The sequence below is a fragment of the Nuphar pumila genome, chromosome 3 (genome assembly GCF_984573655.1).
Source record: "Nuphar pumila chromosome 3, dmNupPumi1.hap1.1, whole genome shotgun sequence".
Lineage (NCBI taxonomy): Eukaryota > Viridiplantae > Streptophyta > Magnoliopsida > Nymphaeales > Nymphaeaceae > Nuphar > Nuphar pumila.
Genome location: NC_143251.1, coordinates 118,725,414 through 118,746,646, shown reverse-complemented (window position 1 = coordinate 118,746,646; position 21,233 = coordinate 118,725,414). Strand labels below are relative to the sequence as shown.

General features: G+C 38.8%; 1 protein-coding gene across 2 annotated transcripts; it reads right to left on the bottom strand.

The window, feature by feature from the left end:
- Positions 1-1,647: 1,647 nt before the first annotated feature.
- On the bottom strand, positions 1,648-20,509 carry LOC149843453 (uncharacterized). 2 transcript variants are annotated; one of them, XM_089999817.1, is made up of 6 exons: positions 19,359-20,509; positions 8,239-8,899; positions 3,873-4,369; positions 2,833-3,743; positions 2,451-2,534; positions 1,648-2,179 (listed from the first exon to the last, which is right to left on the bottom strand). In XM_089999817.1, the coding sequence occupies exons 1-6, from the start codon at positions 20,074-20,076 to the stop codon at positions 1,691-1,693; spliced, it is 3,360 nt and encodes a 1,119-aa protein (XP_089855943.1). In that variant the 5' UTR covers positions 20,077-20,509; the 3' UTR covers positions 1,648-1,690. The 2 variants fall into 2 exon arrangements, with proteins under 2 accessions (XP_089855943.1, XP_089855942.1); XM_089999816.1 differs by having other exon boundaries at positions 2,833-4,369.
- Between the last annotated feature and the right edge of the window lie 724 nt (positions 20,510-21,233).

Here is a 21,233-nt window from a genome sequence, read left to right as displayed (position 1 = left end):
CCCCACTCTTCCCGCTTTTCTTTGGGTTGTTTGTTTGAGGGTGGCTGGCCATGCAACATGCAGCCGACAGGCTGCAGTGGTCAGCCACCATCCACCTAGCAGCAGGCTGCCAATGGCCACCCACCAGCAGTGGAACCGACCAAGAGAGAGGCAGCATAAAAAAAAGAAAAGAATGCTGGCGACTGGCTCACCGCCTGATCACCAGGCAGCGACATGCTAGTGGATCTATGCTGGCACTGGAAGGCAAAGGTGACCGAGAGAGGCAGTGGGAGGGTCGATTGACAAAGGTGCAGGTCGGGCATATGGGTGGGGCTGAGAGAGAGAGAGAGAGGATTGTCCCACTGAAATCCATCAAAAGTTCTTACTTTGTTTGGACGGTTTAGACCATCCAGCACTGGACCATCATCTCTCTCTCTCTCTCTCTCTCTCTCTCTCTCTCTCTCTCTCTCTATCTATATATATATATATATATATATATATATATATATATATATATATATATATATATATAAAGAGAGAGAGAGAGAGTAATGGGTAGGTGAGAAATGATGGGTAATTGATTTTATAAGAATCGGCTTTTGAAGTGTTCGATTCCGACACATGGGTGGGCTTTTATAAGGTTCCACATATCAATGGACCAAAATCTTTGTAAATTTTTTAAGCTCCAAATATCACTTTTTATCGAAAACACATGATCCAGGTGTGAATGCCTCCTAAATCGACCATGCCAACACATTTAGGGGTTCAGAACTGCGGAAAAAAAACACGTATCAATTTTACACCTACCCATTTCTCTCTATATATAGATGAAAAATGAAAACCTGCAAAATGGAGACATGCTAATAGATTTTTGGTGTTTTTTTTTTAATTCTGACCCCATAGATGTGTTCAGCATGATTGATTTACTAGAAATCACTTGTATCATGCATTTTAGATAGAAAAAATGGTATTTGGAGTCTCAAAAATTTATTACAATTGTAGGCGGTTGATTTTTAAGACTATAAAAATATATCCATGCAGCAGAATCAAATGCTCCAAGAAATCACCTGTACGGTTGGAATTTTGAAAAAACACTCAAAATCCAATTGCATGTTTCATTTGGCACCATGCCCATTTTGTAAGTATTCATTTTCATACATTTTATATATATATATATATATATATATATATATATATATATATATATATATATATATAAGTTTTGAAGCTATGTGGTTGGCTTTTCAAACACCTGTGACCATAATTTCATGAATAAATGAAATGGACAACTTAGAGAATAAAATAGCCAAGGCCTTTGCCTGTCTCCCTCAACACTACCTTTTCCCTCCTAACCTTCTCCCTCAAATCCCAAACTTGTAAATTAGACACAAGGAATAAAATCCAAGAGACCAAAGAAATAAATGGAATAAGAAGAGATAACTAACCAGTAATGCCATCAGACAAACTTTCCCACCAGCAGAGAGGAGACGCCCTGCGGTGCAAACACAAGAAAGCATCTTGCGCAGCTGCTCATCAGTATCCACAATAAATTTGGTTAACAATATGGTATAGATTTTGCTACCTAAGGCGGGGGGTGGGGGTGTAGAGAGAGAGAGAGAGCAGTTTGGCAGACAAAGCAGAAGACTCGAACAACAAAGCATGATCATATTTGATGAAAATTGCATTTTCAAAACATGGATTAGAAATTGTCTTAATGTGTACTTTCGGAAGAATTATGTATCCGACTTAATTTTACCCTACATCCAATCAAATCTGACATCAAAGCCTCACAAACTGGCTCATTGATCTCTACTTGGTTGCTGTGCCTGGAAGATGAACTTTCATTTGCACCAGATGCACAAAGATCCCCCATAGGATCAGGTAAGGGATCGTCCTGGCACTTAGCATTGCGACTATCTGGGCCAGAAGCATCTAAAGCAATTCCCGTTTCATGGGCCTCGCCTTGCTCCATTGCAGTGGCAGAAGCATCATCACCTTCACAAGAGCGAGACTTGTTTACTCGCTCAATACCATTAGGAGGGTTGAGAGCCTGTGAGCAGCATTCAGGTTGATTACAAGAGTCTAGAATATCAGCATCAGAAGACGGACAATCCTTCTTTGATTCCAATCCACCAGTTGAAAATGGAGTCGTCTTGATTTTCCTTTGTTCTTTCTGCTTCCTATACAGCGACATGGCTCTCTGCAAATAAAGAAACAAATATCTAGATAAAAAAAATTGCCATTATGTTTTCCTTATGTGAAGGCTGTTACTAGATCTGTCACATTGGGTTAGAACTGAAAATTTTCCGCACGGCGCAGCAGAAATAATTTCCATTACCAACCAAAAACATTCTTTCACCAAGGTCCAATATAGCCTAATATATTTTCATTTTCCATGTGAGAAAAGTGGGATTCATCAATAAAAGAAAAGAAACAAAAAAGTATCACAACAAACAAGCGCACACTCTTACCTCAAAAAGGGCATTAGTTGTTGCAGGGAAGAATGAGGCTACCGGGCCATGCTTGTTAAACACTTTTCCAGTTTCAGGAGCAGCCTGTCATACACAAGGAACATAAACGATTAATGGCCTACAAGGCATTAAATAACTCAACAAGACAATTAAGCAGACAGTACTTTCATCAAAATAAAAAAATTCTTGAACTATTTTGGAATCCACGTAGGGTAAACCAAGATGATGAGGTCATGTTCCTCATCACTTTAAAAACTCATCTCTGAATGAGATGCATATAGGTTAATGCGACCAAACTTAAAAATCATGCTGTGTAGTCCAGCCATCGCAGCTACGATCAGGTTGCTGCTCTTTCATGAACAAATTAAAGAATTTGTAATACCTCAAGATGTATGGGTGTTTCCAACAAAGGCCCTTGAGGCCTCGCAGAGCCACCTCCTGCTGCATCCCCTTTTGGGCCTATCACCTGCATGCACTTCTCATACAAGTCTGGACCAGCAAGATCACCAGAGATATCAAGCTTAGATAGGTAATAAGAAATATTCATCCTTGATATCTTTTGCTCTGGTTCCTTTGTGCGGACAGGTCTGGCAGGAGCTTCAGAGCAAACCTTAGTTGCAGGGGGATCTTCTGATGGCTTGATTTCTATGCTTTCAGCTGGAAAACGTTCTGGTCGTTGCCGTTCAGGGCGCTGTCGCTGACCACCTTGTCCAGGCCAAGATGATTCCTCAGCTGGTAACCGTCCATGAAATTCTAGCTCCTTCTGAGCAGGAACATCCTTCGTCACGCCACCATTTTGTCCTTTCAACATTTCAGCATTCATTTCCCAACCCCGGCTACCAACCATATATCTATTTTGATCCCAGTCTGGCCTTCCATAGAGGTGAGATTCATCTCCAAAAGTGCCACCAGCATCCCATCCATGTAGATGAGTCGGAACATGAGGTGCACATGAATCATCTCCGGGATTCCGCCACCCAAAGGGACGCACATGACCAGAAAATCTGTCACCATCATGCATGTGATAAGAAAGACCAGCATGATTCAATTCCATAGATGGTCGGACACCAAAAACTGGTGAGGCCTGAAACTGGGGGAGCATTGTGTGGAATCCAGCAGGGGCAGGGCCAACTGGTGGTTGAAATGGGATGAAGTTATTTGCAACAGGTCCAGTCCAGCTTGAGATGCCGCCTTTCCAAGCATTTCCTTGTTGCCCTCTTCCTGAGCCAAGATCAGTGCTCCTTTTGTAGCGACCATTAAACTTACCACCTGCCTGAGATCTTGAGTCCTCCTCTGATGAGGCCAACACAGAAGGAGAGTCAACACCATGCCTAAGAGGATGCGGAGGAGGAAGCAGACTAAAAGAATTGCCAGAATTGTTAGAAGTTCTATTTAAGGATGAGATCAGGGGAATTCCATCACCATTAAGTGTGTCAGAATGTGGAAAATCCATAGATGGTTTATCCAGAGGTGACTCTGGACCCCGATCTTCATTTGACAAAAGATCTCGAGAACGAATAACATTCTTAGAACTGTTGCGTGCATGCCTTGGTTCATCTAGCTCAAGACTGCGCCTGCTACTACTACTTGAATGGCGATGCTCATATGTTGCCGGCGAAGGGGATTTATTGCTCAACAGAACAGATGAAGTTCGATTGTCTGATCTTGGAGATCTTCCAACTGGACTGAGAAAAGTGGCCATCTCATTGTCAGACCGTGAAGCAACATCTCCCAAAGCAGATTCATCTGCATGGCCAACATGCTTCAGCTTTCCCCTATCTCTAGATTGAGGTTCAGAAACCCTCTCAGCAATAGAAGAAACATTGACAGGTTCTCTTGGGCCAGGAGAAGCAGTCCACCGGGATTTTCCCACTGAGGGGGATTCAGTGTAAGATGAGTCTGCTTGCTTTGAACCATGCCTAGAAGTAAAACAGAAAAAGACCAACACTTCAGTACAACAGATAGTGATCAGAAATTGCAACTGCTGCAAGAGAGGTGCAATCAAGCATGTCCAGGATAAGTGAACTAGAAATGATGATATAAGGTGTTCCAGCCTATGAGTCACCAGACTTCAACACATACTAGGCTGGAATGCTACTCCTATATTAATAAGTTATTGATACACTTTTTCAAATAAAAAAATGAATAATATTTTTGCTGATATTTAGGGCAATAAATAAAGAGAATTGTTATTCAAAACCTATCCAGAAAGCAAACCACAGTTCCATGACAAACTCATTATGCTTTTACCTGTTTCTACAGTTAAATAAGCATAAGAGCCATTTCATGAAGAGTCTGTGATAACAAGTAGCTCGGACTATAAGCTGGATTTAGGATGGTAAATCGAGCATTAAAAATCCGTCCCAATAGAGGTAAACTAGATCTACCATGTGGTTGACGTCCACTGCATTTAGTGGAGGCTCACAAGTCAACCAAGTTTTCTACCCTTATGCATTTTATTCATAGTCTAAAACCCAGCGACTCGTGAATCACTCGTTCACTGTTGGCAAGGGATGCAGCTGGGACAACCAAATGACTTGGTTGGGGTTTGCTAACCTTTATCTTAGATATAAAAATATGAGAAATATAATATATAAAAGGTAAAACATGTATATAATGGATAGAAAATGTCTATGACATCAAAGCAAATTAACTTTAAATTAGGTAACAATCTAGTATCTAAGTATTAAAAGATATGAATTATTAAAAGTAGATTCATCACATTCTTGCATCACTAAACTAGTACATCAAACATTGATCAACTGATCACTTCCATAAACTCTATAATTCCACAATCACCTGTCATGAAATGATAACGTAGTTGTGAACTTGTGCTAGTGACAAACTAATTAAGATTTTCGCTGCAAAATAAATCACAGTGTATCTAAAATAATAAAACATAACAGTATCAAAACCTAGAGTTTTGTATCTTAATGAAAGTTAACATGAAAATAAGTTCATAGACCAATAAAACAAGTAAAACTCTGCCTCAACACACAATTCTTGCCTTCAAAAAAACTCTTCTCCAAAAAAACACACAATTCTTGCAGACAATGATAATCATATGTAATTAATACTCTGATAATTGAAATGTGAAGGCAGTGCAGACCAGGTCAACCAACTTGGTTGACCCAATAAGGGGGCAGCAGTTTTGACTTGGACAGGTCACCAGGCCAGCTTGCTGGAATTTTAAACTATGCATTTATTAGTTAGCAAATTTTAAGAGGAATTACTAACATTTATAACTAGTAGGTTCGCAATATGAAGCATGCTGATGAGATATTTATTGTACCATTAATGGTGCAGAATAACACAAGGCACTAACATAGGATCTCAACCGTTAGATGTAAGATGAAAATAAAAACGTGTGAGCTAATGCACACACAGATGCAGGCATGCACGCAGACATGCATATGTGTGTATTTGTGGACACATAATTTATTCACTTACTCCAAAAATGTGGCTAGCACTAATACATGTGCCCATATCTCTAGCTAATTCTAAAACCATCCAAAGTGACTACTAGCAAATGCCATCAGCAGTGCAAAAACATATACCTAACAACATCACAACTTCCTATTTACCACAAACGGTCCTAATCAGCACCACAAACTCCACATCCAGAAGATATATACAGAACTAAGAGTGTCAAGGGTCAAAGTTTTGTGCACAAATTTTATCCATCAGCAGTAATATACTGGATTATCAAGCATTCAAGCATGTCAAGGGTCAAACTCAAGTGTGCTATTCAGTCACCATTATCGACCCCTAAATGAACATAGCCAACATCCGTAAGGGCAAGTTAGAAATGTTCAAATTACTTATTAATCATAGTTATATGTTATTGGAAAATTCTCATTACTGAGAAAAGAAGCATAATATATCTCAACAAACTACTGATGTTGCAGACTGACCTTGCACTTCAATCACCTGCTTGTTTCTCTAGACCAGGGTTACCGGAAGCGCCATAGCATATGGGGCGTTTCGGAAGCGCGAGACATGGCTTCCCCTCGTTTCCCCTTATTTTTTCATTTTTTGTGTTTTTTTTTTATTTTCTTACTTTTTTCTCTTTTTTCGCTTCTCCCTCGCTTCCTAGGTCGCTTTCGGTTCGCTTCCTAGGTCACTTCCGAGACGATTCTCGGTTTGCTTCTGAGTCGTCCTACGCTTTTTGCTTCATAAAATTTTGGAAGTGTCTCGCTTTCCGCTTCTGCTTCCCGAATCGCTTCCAGCTCCCGCTTCCCCGACTGGCAACACTGCTCTAGACTTAGAACTTGCATTGGAATCCTACTCTACCGCAAATAAAAAAACTGTGTGCTATGCATAATCTTGGAGAGGGTACTTTAAGAACATTTTGATGTGTCTACCACTACACTGCAAGCCATTTCTCCAGTGAATAGCAAATTGTATTATGATTCACCATGGCAAACAAAATCAAAATTCAACCAGACAGTGACCTCCTTAGCAAGCTCAGAGAAATTCAGATCTCTTCCAATCCATATTGCTTTACTGCAATCAAGTCTGGTGCTCGTCCACCTAGTTGATAATGGTAATGCAGCTTTGTGTTCGAAATTTTTAATGATCAATCAAGTTCATACAATATTTACATAAGGTAGGAGAATTATTTATAGCTATTGCTATTAACCCTGGTCTAGTAACAAACGTGCTTCAAAATGCTAGTGCTAGGTGCTTCCACATGCATGTTTATTTCCTATTGTGTGTGTGTATTATGTGTTATATTTTCTGTACTTTTTTCATCTCTCTCACTTATATATATATATATATATGCCATCAATTCTATTGACAATGCAACCATAATACATCATCACAACACAATGGCCAAGAATCTACAACACCAGGAAACAGAAAGTGTACAAGCTCACAGATCACTTTATCTAGCACTTCAAATGATAGGATCATTGCATCTCATGCAAAGTTAGTAATGCAAGTGTATTAAAAAGAATAATTACACTTATCCAATAAATAAGATGTTCAGATCAGTAGGAACAGCTCAATGATGTTTACAAACACACTAGCAGATTAAATCATGATTATACTAAGGAAAATGGAAGGATTATAAAGTTTCCCATGGAAGGAAGGTTTATAAAGTCACCCACATTCTACAGGGGCCGAGGCTTCCTGCACTTCACTCTTCTATGTTACATGGTTTACTTGAGTGTGGAAGACCACCTCAAGAATCTCAACAGCTCTACCATTATACCCATTTCATTTATTTAACAAATATTCTTGTTTTACTTTTATCATTTCAACAAAAATATATAAGCAAAAAAGAAAAAGAACCTTAGATTGCATATGCAAACCATACTTCAGCTTCAATGAAAACGATACAAAGATGATCTAACAAATATTCACTAGCTGGAAAATTGGGCCACATCATCCTGTATCGTTTTCAATGAAGGTTGAAGTATGGATTAAGCAAAAAGATAACAATCAAAAAAGAAATGCCATAAATGTCTGGCTAGGGGAAAAAGTAACATCATGGGCTTCAACAAATAAAATACTATCTTGAAACAGCACAAAAAATGTAGTAAAAATGTCAGCTTAATAATCGAATTGTAGATGAAACAAACTCACTAGAGCATAACCATAACAAAAGAACGGGAGCTCAATATCGAATTAATCAGAACAATCCAACATTAGCCCATTTACCATGCTAACAGAAAACAAGGGTGGAAAAAGGAAAAAGAAAAAATAACCAAAGGAACAAGGACATATTATCAGTATCCAGTATTGTCAAATGCTAATCAAACAAAAAGGGATGTACATATACATGTGCTGATCTTTGGATGTGCGTCTGCTGGTGCTTGGGGAACTCTTCTGTTGGCTTTTGCTAAGACCAGCATCAATGTCAGATCGAATATAATGGGTGTCAGGCCTTCCCTTCTCAGACAAATTGACTGGCCGACTGCTGTTCAGAGCTTTGAACACCAAGTCAGCATTGGGTTCCTTGATAGCTCTGCCTTTAGCATCACTATGATCTTCATTATTATCAGATGACCTTCGCCTCACCCGGCTCTCTTTCGACCTAATGCTTCTGTCCATGTTAGGACTACCATCTCTATCACTGTCAGGCTTGTTTTTCTTATGATGGCTTCCTGACGATCTACTTTCATCTCTAAAGTGCTTCTCATCAGACCTGTCAACAGTATGATCTCGTGAAGAGCGCTCCTCTCGATGTTTATCATCTCGATATCTATGGTCTCTGTCAATATCTTCTCGGTACTTATCTCTGTATCGTGCATTTGTGTGTCTTTCATCTTTATACCTACCATTTTTAACACGATCCTCACGAGAAGACAAGCGTCTACCATCACTATCTCTAACATCCTCCTGCCATTTTTCTTTGTCCCCAGATCCATCTCTCCTCCTAATCCTTTTTTCAAGTTCTTTCTCTAGCTCTGGATTCCGTAACTCATCTTTTAACTGCCATTCTGTAAACATGCAAACAATCACAGGGATGTAAAGAGTAGCTTAACAAGACAAGTGATCGTTACAAATATTCAACAGGACAATTCTACAAATTAGAGGATATGAGGAACCCATTTGTAAACAAGGGTAGTGACGTCTATGTCAAATATCCCAACACAAGCTGCATGCACACGCACACAGCTCAAGATATTCAAATAACTGTAAGTAAAAAAAGGAAAAAAAAACTAGAGGTGGCAATCATAAGTTTATGATGCCCAACCAATCCAACACCTACATTAGCATGCAATATTCATGAGAATTTCTAAGAGTCACTAACAACGAGAACAGTATAATTTGTGAATTTCAAGCAAATCATTTATCAACTACGAGAACAGCATAAGTTGAAAATGTCAAAAGTACAGTAGAAACAAATGATGTGCAATAAAAAAAGTCCTTGAACAGATGACAGAAAAATCTAAAAGGTAACTCTGACATAAGAGATGTGCAAAGCACAAAACAAGAGAAAGAACATGTGTAGGTCACACCACATGGAGAAAAACAAGACAGTTGAATTCAAATACAGATAATCTTTGTACAAAGAAACTGCATAAGGGCATCATACAAGTCGGGAACAATTGAATACACCATTGCAACTCACAAACAGCATAATCACAAGAAATAAAAAAGAAAAAGTGGAAGGCACATATCAACAGCCTTGGTCAGACCTTATCTCACCACCCCAGAGCCAACTGACTTAAGTGTGGGTCAGACAGCCAAGATTCAGTTGGATAAGGAAGCAAAGCACCATCACAAATATCATTCTCAGGTTTCTCTTGGCAAGGGTAACTTAGGAGATAAAAAATTTTTGCTTTCTCATAAATATTGGGCAAATACATAAAAATATAAAAATGAAAATGGATTTGTATAAAAAGTATAAAGTAATAAAAATACTACGATCATATTAAAATCATGATATTTTGAAAATAAGATATTCTGAATTTATTCAATTTTTTATCAGGATTTTATGTTTTTGAGCTTACCACAACAAATCATGCTATACTCAAAATCAAGGTTGTAAGTATCGTACCATTACTCGTATCGGTCGGGCCCAAATTAAGACCGTATCATATCGTATCGTAAATTTTTAATAAAAAATATCAAAAAATCTAAAAAAATCAAGAAAATCATAAAAAATAGCAAAAATTCTAAAAAAATCATATCACATGAAACAATGATGAATTGCAAAAAATGCAACCATAAAATCACATATGAAACATTCATGTCTCTATGAGCTGCACAAGACATCATCAAACATCAACTAATATAGAATCATAGATAATACTGCATAGATATCTCACAAGAACAATACAAAATATTAAATATCTTGCAATTAAGAACATGTTACAAGACTTATACTTTCATATTATATAAACAAAAATATTATGGCAATAGCGGTACTCGATTTTCAATCAGTTTCCACTCATTACTTGAGTGTTTCATTGCCATGCCGGATCATCTGAAGTCATCTTTGTTGGAGAAGTGGGGAGCCTGGCTTCTACCATGATATAAATCTCTAATTTTCACGACAGCGGGTTATAGGGGGTCAGCACCCCCTAAGGCAAAAAAAAAATAGGGAAATGCAGATTTACTTTAGCAAACCGCAAAATCGCTCTCCCTTGTGCATGGATCGACTCCCAAAATCGCTCTCACGAGTCCTAGAGTGTGTGGATACCTGTTTAATGGCTTCTACACAAATTAGGGAGTCGACCTTCACGAGGTCTTTAAAACCCAAAACTGAAAAATTATGATTTGGTCATTTTTTAAGAGTGTTGACCCTGTAACGTACGATACACCACATATCATATGATACCGTACGATACAACTTCATATCAATATTCTAAATAGTAATGATATGTATCGTACCATATCGAATGATAGAGTACGATACGTACAACATTGCTCAAAATATTGACAAAAACTTCTACAAAGAAGCTAAGAAATAATAGAATAGCTCAATTGATAGTGCATCAAATGCCATAGCTGATGATAATTCTTTTCTTACCAAAACAGGATTATTTTGCTTTGAAAGAAAAAAGATGCACAATAGCACCAAGAGTGCCAAAGAGAAAATAAAGCTCAACTTTCATGAAACCCAGGAAATGTCCAGCCACTTGGTCATTGCACCATTGGGCATTTTTTCCTGTTTCATGTAACAAACATGTCTCAATGTCTTCTTCCATGTCATGCTATGGTTCTACCAAGATGATGAAGACTGACATTTCAAAAGTCAAAGCACAACCACCTGCTAGCTTCCAAAATATGTTAAGATCATTGATGGCGAAGATAATGCCGTTTGTTGAGCAAGCAGACGACCAGATTAAAAATATATATCACAATCTCTAAATAAATGGTTCACCAATTTGTAGCCATCTCCAATGAAATAGTGCATAGTTCTTCACTCAGTTCAGCTGATTTATGTCAAGCCAAGCCTTTATTTCAACTTATGAAGCTAGATCTTCAAGTATTATGTGATTTGCTCATATGGAGAAATTATGTCAACAGATTGGGTCAACACGTTCTATGGTCCACCTTGATCTATTGTATAGGACTAGACATGGGTAAATTGCTGAACCCTATGAGTCTAACAAACAAGGTGCAGTGACTTGGCAAAAGGTTGCCCAAGTGACTTAAAATTGGTTGACCCTTTTACTATGTTTCCTGTCAGCCTGTGCCATTGAAATGGAAGCATGTCCAACTTAGGAACAAGCAGCTTAAGTACCCTGCATACCCTCCCCCCCCTCCCCGCAACTTGCTTTTGTTAGAGGGCCAGGTACAAGGAGCCAGGCTTCATCCCCTGTTTGAAACCTTAGGCCAATAGAACCAATCCGAAGTCTGGCCAAGAGTGTGTATGTGTGTGTGTGTGAGAGAGTGAGAGAGAGAGAGAGATGGTATGGATACCATTATTCATCTAGATGGAACATAAAAGCTACTCGGAATAAGTTTCAAGTTTCTACAGCACCAACACTCATCAAATGCTCTCTCATTCTAGTTTTAACATTAAAAAAAAAAAGCACAACCACCACTCCAAGAAAAGCCATTTAGATGGGGATGATGACTTTCACTCCAGCTACCTTTTAGAAGTAAAAGTCAAACCTCCGACTGGCCAAATCACAAGGTCAGCAGGCTGCTATGCAGCCCAACGTGACATGTGGTTATCCAGTATATATTAAAAAAAGAAATTGCCAACCATGTTAGCAGCAGCAGCAGAAGTATCAGCTGTAGCAGTAGGAAGGGAGTTAGTGGTGGTGGTTGTGGGGTCAATATCCACCAGAAACGGAAGCATTCTCCCAGATGACCTGGGATGCTTCAGCCAGCTAGGCAGGACATTATGGAACATCTCCACTGAATGCACTCCCTTGAAGAGGAACCGTGGAACCAAAGCAGGGCAGGCCCAACACGGACATTTTTCTACCAAGGCTCAAATAAAGATTGTCTGTCAATATCTTTTATTAACCATCATCACAATTGTATCCATGGGATCAATAAATGAAAACAGTAAAAAAAATAAAGTTTATCATAATGTCGTATATATCTTTCCAAGCATCAGAAACAGGGAAACCCTTACTTCACATTCCTTTTCAAGCCTGGAAGTCATGAAGAAAGTAAATGCCCAATTTTTGGGATGCGCTCACTACTAGCTTTGGCTCCTTTTCAATCAACACCACCAATATTTGTGAACATCTTCAAAGATAGGATTTTAAAGCAGCATCTACTTCACGTTACACACTTGAACACTAAGAAGAAATATATTGTCAACCCAGTGGGAGCAACAGAAATGATGCCAGAAAGATAAAGACATTTTCTGGATCTTTTATGATTAATGGAACTGATGAATAAAAGGACTCAAATCCCAGTAATACCAGCTAGGATAATCACTCTTGGATTGGCAATCCAAGATAAATGAATGAGATGCTGATAAGTTAACATATGCACTAAAATGGCAAGGAACATTTCCTCGAGCCAAATTTCATATAGAAAATAGTCAAGTTACAATGGAAATTTGTGTTTCCATAGTTACACACCTAAACCCTCCGAAAAGAAAAGTATCATCTGCGGAATATGGAACCAACGCAAATCCTGCAGCATGTAGTAAGCACAGCCAATATCGTATCATGGCCTGCTTAGAAGGTTAGAGTTGCACTAAAGACATGGCACAGCAGCTATTAAGGGTGAAAAAGGGTGAAGTCCAAGGTTCCTTCAACCCCAAAGGAACTGCATTTGAATCAGTTGGGTGCAGGTTCAGGCCTAGCATGAGACACATAGTTCAACTAGGTCCATCCCCAAGTATAAGTCCAACTAGCCATAATCTTCTGTGCATGTGTAGGAGAGCACACACAAATTTCCAGCTAGGGAATGGGAAATCTTTCTCCTGGTAGTTCTTTTTCAAGTCAAGCCTGAAATCGTACCATGAATCAGAATTTATTATCTGGAAAAAAAAACACCTATTCAACAATATCTTTCACATCTTGCTTCTTCCAGCTTTGTAGCAGGAGTGATTTCTTGGATCAGCACAAAATACACATTATATACTAACAATGCTTGGATAGTGTATCAGCACAAAAGACACATTATATACTGTACTATTAGTTCTAAGCAATCTTTACTGATAGATCAACAATTTGAACTTCTGGACTGCAAAAAGTCCTTATCAACAAGCATTTGTATAAAGATGTAAGAGGATTTGTTTAAGAGTGATAAGCCTCTTTGACATCTCTTCATCTACAAGAATTCTCAACATGAAAACACATTGACAAGCCATTGTCCTTTCAATACGAAAAAAATAGACTTTCAGGTCCCAAATAAATTGGCTTATTTGGATAAAAGAAGAAAGACCCTCTAGCTTTGGAAGGTCTGGCTCATGCCCAGTAGTGCCCATAGTTCAAAACTTGCCAAGTCAACCCAGTGACTCGGTTGACTCGGTCATTTACTGGGTCAAACCAGTGAATGACCCAGAAATGAACAAAACTGGGATGAGTCATGGGCTGACTCAGCCGAGTTTTAGCATGACTCAGCTGAGTTGTATGTGTATATATATATAATATATTTTGTATACAGATACATATATTATATGAAATATAATATAAATAAATGTATATTACACATAAAAAGATGGTTATACATATATTAATAAAACTATACATTAAATATATTATAAAAATATCATATAATGCATATTACATACAATATATTAGTAATATACTATAAAATATACATAGTATATACATATATTTACATATTTTATATAAAATATAAAGTTAACAAGACCCAGCCGAGTCACTGGGTTGACCGGGCCGAGTCACGAGTCAATCATGGACGAGCCGAGTGATGAATCACTGGGTTTTAAAACTACGGTAGTGCCATAGTTCCATTCTCTAGACCTATTAGGGGAATCCCAGTTTATTGGGTTTCCCAGCACAATCAAATAGACTACCAACAAGCCAAGCTCAGGCCCGAGCCGCTTGACAATTTTAGTATAGCATATATCAAGAATACTGTAAGCATTCAACACAAGCAGGGACTCCATAGCCTAGCACATATTAGGCTGGACTTGTAAGTATAAGGCCGCAAGCTTAAAAGTTAAAACCCATGGCTTCATAAAAGGAAAGAGAACTATGAACTTGAACAGCGGCTGGAACATTACATGTCAATTGTCAAGCCAAACTCAATCAAGCCAAGCTATAAGGTCCACTCAGTTCAGCTCCTGTGCAGCCCTAGCTGCAGCCTATAAAAGTAGCCTCATATAATACAATGAGGATAAACCAGAGTTACCGGAAGCTACTTAGACACGTGGGAAGCTCACTTCCCAAAAACTCGCTTTGGAAGCACGATACTCCTCGCTTCCGAAACTTGATGAGAATCTTAATTCTCCAACGTTTCTCCTACGCTTTCCATAAGCTTCATTTATTCTTCTTATATGTTCTTTCACTTTACTTTTCATGTTTTTTATGTGTTTCCTCTCACGCTTTTCACTCACTTCCATGTGCTTTCTCTAAATTGGGAGTCATCATTTTTAGATTTTGTTAAAAATTTAATTCTTATACTAAAAAATCATGAAATTTAAGAATAATCAATTTTATTTTAGTTTTTATTTGTGTTTCATTTCGATTCTCATTCAATTCTTATATTGTTTTTTTTTAATTCCTCACTTCCAGCTTCCTATACATTTTAAAATGCATTGCTTCTCGCTTTCGCTTCCTGTTTCGTTTCCCATTTTCGCTTCCTAGTTTGGCAACCTTGGGATAAACTGGTAAATACAACAAAAAGCACACTCACATCCAATTACACTGTTGGGATATAGCAGCCCAGAGCTGGAGTAAGAGAAGAAAGCAAGAGATCAAATTGTAAGCAAATCAGAAATTTTAAATAAATATAAAACTCCAGCAACTGGTTGAGTAATATGTAATATCAGTATTTTGAGATGCCCAGAAACCCATATTGTCATTATTACTTCTTGGTGTTCATGTAAGGTGGTTCAAGGTGCTGACACATATGGGTATTATATGATATTGTAAAATGTACTGTTACTTCCCATAGTTTTTATTTATATTTTAGAGGACCGAAGTGTGTGTGTGTGTGTGTGTGTGTGTGCATGTATTATGTTAATTATGCATGAATGTGCAGAACATGCACAATCAGCTGCACCATCGCACACTTTTGGAAAACAACTGGGTCATTTTAAGTTTTAACTGTACAAAGTGTAATAAGAATACCGCATCAGCAAAGTAGGCATATGACAGGCACAACGACATATAAATTAGGAAATAATTGGCAACTCAAATCTTAATCTGTAAGCAAGAAGCCAACATATTATATATACAAAGACCCTAATGATATGGTCTTCTGTGCCAATGTTCAGAAACTGCAATATTCCCACCCAGAGGCGGAGCTGGGGGGGGCAGGACTGGGCTGTAGCCCAGTCCTGCCTCCTGAAACAGTTGATTTTTTTTTAAAGCCCAGTCCTAGCCCAGCCCTGATTCCATATGAAATAGATTTTTATCCATTTTTTTAGCCCAGTCCTAGCCCAGCCCTGACTGCAGCAAATAGTTTGATTTGTCCATATGAAATAGATTTTTATTAATAATTGTAGCCATTTTTGTTATCTCAAAAAAAAAATCGGGGGTGCTGCCCCCGAAACCCCGACTATCGCACCAATTTTTTTTTCTACACCCCTGTTTGCACCCCCCCCCCCCCTCACATGAATCCTAGCTACGCCAGTGTTCCCACCTATGTTGCACCTTCTGAAATTCCTTTTACATTACATATTTTGTTATAGTACTGGTAAACTGCTACATGGAACAATAAGAAAAATCTACCACTTCAAACCAAAATCATGAACATCTTTAGATGTGCTTCAACATTCAAACTGGGATCATCATCATTACCACATGGTCCACACCAGACACTGCTTATATATGGAACATAACTTGCACCAATACTCATCCAATTCCTTCTAATTCCCCCCTCCTGTCTTGGGTACTAATGAGACCATGCCTATAAAAGCTTCTACCTATCTTAAGGTCACTTCCTAAGAAACCGCTCCAAAAGCTAAAGAAGCTGGAAGCCAAGTGTTTCCAAAACTTGGTTCCTTTATCATGGGAAGCACACCAAATCTTTTACATGAGAATTAGATGTGTTTACTTCCAATAATTAATTCCAAGGTTGCTAAACTAGGAAGCGGAAGCAGGAAACAATACGAGAAGTGAGGCATTTTAAAATTTATATGAAGTGAGAAGCAAAGATTCGATTTGAAAATGAAATGAGAATTGAAAAGGAAGCGATATGAAAATCGAATTGGAAGCGAAATGGGAATTGAATAAAAGGTGAATAAAAACTAAAATAAAAAATGACTATTCTTAAATTTCATGATCTTTTAATGTAAGTATTAAATGAGTCAAAATCTAAAAATGATGGTTACCAATTTAGAGAAAGCACATGAGAAGTGAGTGGGAAGTGTAAAAGGAAGCACATAGAAAACACGAAAATAAAGGTGAGAAGACGAATACAAAGCATGTATGAATCATGGATGAAGTGTGTGGGGAGTATAGGAGAAGCCTAAGAGAATTGAGATTCCCATCAAGTTTCGTAAGCAAGAAGTATTGCGCTTCCAAAGCGATTTCTAAGAAATGTGCTTCCCACCTATATAAGAAGCTTCTGGTAACTCTAATTAATTCCTTGTGATTCCTATAATATCAAGCCACAATTGACCTACGTTAAATAGATAGAAGAATAAATCTTAAATTGCAACACATTTCCTATACTTTTTAAAATAAAAATGTTTTCATTGTTCCACTTCCGGCATTGTTCCCTTCGTTGTCAAAGGTGGCGCCTAGGCAGCCTAAGTGCAGCCCCACCACCTGGGCTTTTGGGTTTGGGCGGTGAGGCCCTATTTTACCGCCTAGGCTTTAAACCTATTATTGTCCAACTTTTTTAACTTAGTTGACCAAGTGGTCAACCAAGCCAATATATAAAAGGGGAAGGGCATTGCGCCCTTCCCCTCTCTCTCTCTCACTCTTTCTCTCTCGGTTTTCTCTTTTCATCCGTCTCTCAGTTTTCTTCTTCTTCTCTCTCCTCCCTTTTTTCTTTTGTTTCTTCTTCTCTTTTCCTTTTTCCTTTTTTCTTCTTCATTTTTTTTTCCTTTTTTTCATCTTCTTCCTGTTTTTTTCTTCTCTTATCTTTTTTCCTTTTTTCTTCTTCTTGTTTTTTCTTCTTTTTTTTCTTCATGTTTTTTCCTTCTTCTCTTTTCTTTTTTCCTTTTTTTCTTCTTTTTCCTGTTTTATCCTTCTTCCTCTCTCTCGGCTTGCTCTCTCATGTTTTTTTCTTCTTATTCCTATGTCTCACTCTCGGTCTTCTTGCTTTTGCTATAGTTTATGTTTTTCAGATATATATATAGTGCATAGGTGCTTGAGCATTAGGTACTTGACACGTACTTGAACATGTTGGCTGCCTAGCGCACGCTTGGATGGCCAGCATCAAAAACGAGTTTTTCCTCCAAACAAGCAATAGCGGCGACAAAAGTCGCTACTAAAAGTCAACAGCGGCGACAAAAATCGCCGCTAAAGGTCAATAGCGATGGTTTTTGTTGCCAGTATTGCTCGTTTGGGCAGAAAAACTCATTTTTTACTTTAAATTTTTTTTTTACACTGGCCGTCCATCAAGCGCGCGATAGACGGCCAGCATGTTCAAGTACGTGTCATGTACCTAATATTCAAGCACCTACCACTTTTCCCATATATACATATATGTGTGTATAATTCATATATAATTTGTTTTCTTATCTTTTTCATAGTTCACACTTCACATGCACACAAAGAGATGCTATATATATATATATATATATATATATATATATATATATATATATATATATATATATATGTGTGTGTGTGTGTGTGTGTGTGTGTGTGTGTGTGTGTGTGTAATTCATATATAATCTGTTTGTATATTGTTTATTCACATTGTTAGTTGTATTGTTTGTTTATTCAATTGTTTATTTATTCTTAATTTTTTTGAGCAGGTTATTTAATATAATTGCTTTAGCCTTTACCGTGTTCGACGACATGTGTTTTGTCTATTGTTTATTGTTGATTGATTTTATATTGTATACATGTTTGTTATTAATTTTAGCAATGTATTTACATAATTTGTGTTTTTTTTTTAATTGGGGTACCGACTAGTACGCCTAGTCTTTTTAGTCAGTACCCCAATTAAAGAAATTAAATGGTGTTTTAACCTTGACAAGATCCAAGCCATTGGAAAACATTGGATAGCAACTTATTAGTGGAGAACCAGAGGTTGCAAAATATTTATGGAATATGTTACATTCATTCAGCTACCATTCTCATTGCATTTGCGTGAAGGAATGATCCTATGGATACTAGCCAATTAAGTTGGTTTAAACATCAATAAAATTTTGATCAGGAATAAATGACCGTTTCTTTTCTGTCTATTATAGTCTGCAACACAGCAGAGGCTCTTGTATATCTGCCTAAAGCATTTTTAATGACATATAGAACCTTTTATTTTGTTCTTCGAGAGTTAAAGCTAATACTTGTATCAATTAAAAATGGAAGTTACTTCCAGAACTCTTTCTCTCACAACCAACTAGAATGTTCTTTTTCTATTTTGCATTTATTTAATACATAAGCGGCGGCAACTTTTCGTCCCTATGTTGTCACGGTCTACTAATATCTCAGACTTGTTGTTCTGTGTTTTCTAATCCTACAAATAACGGTTCACGCCAGTAAAAATGCATTCATTTTTTTCCTGGAAGGATTGCTAGTGGGACTGCTTAACAGAAACATATAGCAACTGCCGCCCAAAGTGATCTGAATGAAAAACGTATAATGCAGTTTAGATTCTAACCCTGTTGGCAGCATACTAAAGAGATTCATAAATTAAAAGGAACCCATCAGGATTCCTTACCTGTATTTTCTGATTCCCGCTTACGTGGCCTTTCTTCTTGTGCGCTACCACTTTGGGGTTTCTGACTCTTGATTACTTCGCTCACGACGACAGCCATCTCTTTTCTGTCAACTTCCTTCTCCTTTCCCTCCTTCAATTGATGAGTTTCCTTCCTTGCTGACTCCCTGTCTGATTTCCTTTTGGACGATGAAGAATCACTCTTGCTGCCGCTCTTCTTCCCTTCTTCAGCTTCCACCTGAGCCTCTTCCTCTTTACTCGATCCCTCATACCTCCGACTGCTTCTAGTCTTCACATCAGCCGAAGCCCTAACTTTCGCCCCCTTATCTCCCTTCCCGGGAAAGTCTGAATCTGCACTAAAACTATCAACCCTAGCCTCAGTGCCCTCCACCTCACCGTTCCAGCGGTCCGACACACCTGGCTCTGACCTATCCTTCCGGCGCTTCGCCGGGAAGTACTGGCCGGAGAACTCCTCGTTCCCTGGTGCAAAGAGATCTGCCGCTGAAGGCGCCGCGATCTTCCTCTTCCCGCCAGACTCCGGGGACTCTGAGCCCTTCGCAGCCCTAACTCCTCTTGAACTCTCGTCCCGAGGCTTCCTCGAAGAAGAGTCCGTAGGGTTTCCTTCTTCGGCCACGTCCTCCCCGTCGGACTCCAACTCTCTCGAATCCTTCACGCTGTGTTTGTGCTGCCTGTGAGATTTGTGTCTAGACCCCTTAGGCATGATAGAACGGCCCGCAAACCCGACGGAATCCGACGCTAGACCGGAAGCCAGAGGATATGCAGAAGAAACCCTAACCTCTGGAAGAGAATCGCCCAGCGGCGGCGGCGGCCGAAGAAGAGGAGTGGCGGGGAGGAAAGGGTGGAAGGGTCGGGCTACAATTCCTGACGGCGACCCCGACGGAATCCGACGCCGTCGCGGGAACCTCTCTGTGAGGCGGCGTGTAGATGGCCGGAAATATTCCCGTCGGTGGCCGGATTCCGGTGGGTGCGGAGGGATCGTGGGGAAAGGGAGCGAAGAAACGGAGGAGATTTTGAGGGAAGAATGGAACACCGAAGAGGGTCTTAGCGGATCGTGGCGTTGTCCTATTTACCAAATTACCCTCATCGCTTTCTTCTTTTATGATTTTTCTTTCATGTAGTCGAGAGCCTGTAGGGAAGGATAATAATTTCGGGAACGCGTATGTCTGCAGCACAGCTGCATACAATGATTATGCAGCAGGCAGTAATTTCTTCAGGAGAGACGGGTGGACCTTTTTTTCTTTTCTTTTCTTTTCTTTTCTTTTTTTTTTCTTTCTTTTGTTTTTATGTTTTTCAGGTAATTTTAACTAAAAGTTGTCAACGGGTCGGACCTGCTTTGGACCCAGGTGAGCGACTTTAATGTAGAGTACCTGTTCTAAGTGAAAGTCTGGCCTATGCACAACCAGGGTCTGACTACAATAACACAAACCAAACCCAAGCACATTATTTTCGATAACCTCTCATGAGATTTAGACTTTTATGCAAATGAGAGAATGAATCTCACATGAGAAAAAAGAGCCATGAGAATCTAGGGTGGGCACAGCCTGGCCCATTAATGGACCTCGATTCAAGCCAGCCCATCGGAAAATCCTCGGCCCACCCATGGGCCTAATTGAGCCGGGGTGGACCGAATATATATACATATAATATATGTGTATAAACATAATATTTATATATATATATATATATATATATTCAGGTTGACCAGGTCGGGTGAAAAGCCCGGTTTGGAAAGAGCCGGGGCTAAATTTAAAGGCACAAAGCTGGCCTTCGAGCCACCCGACACATTGCCCACCTGTATGATGGACTCTTGCCTTTTTTTTCTCATTTATGTGACGATCGTAATCACGAGTCACCAAA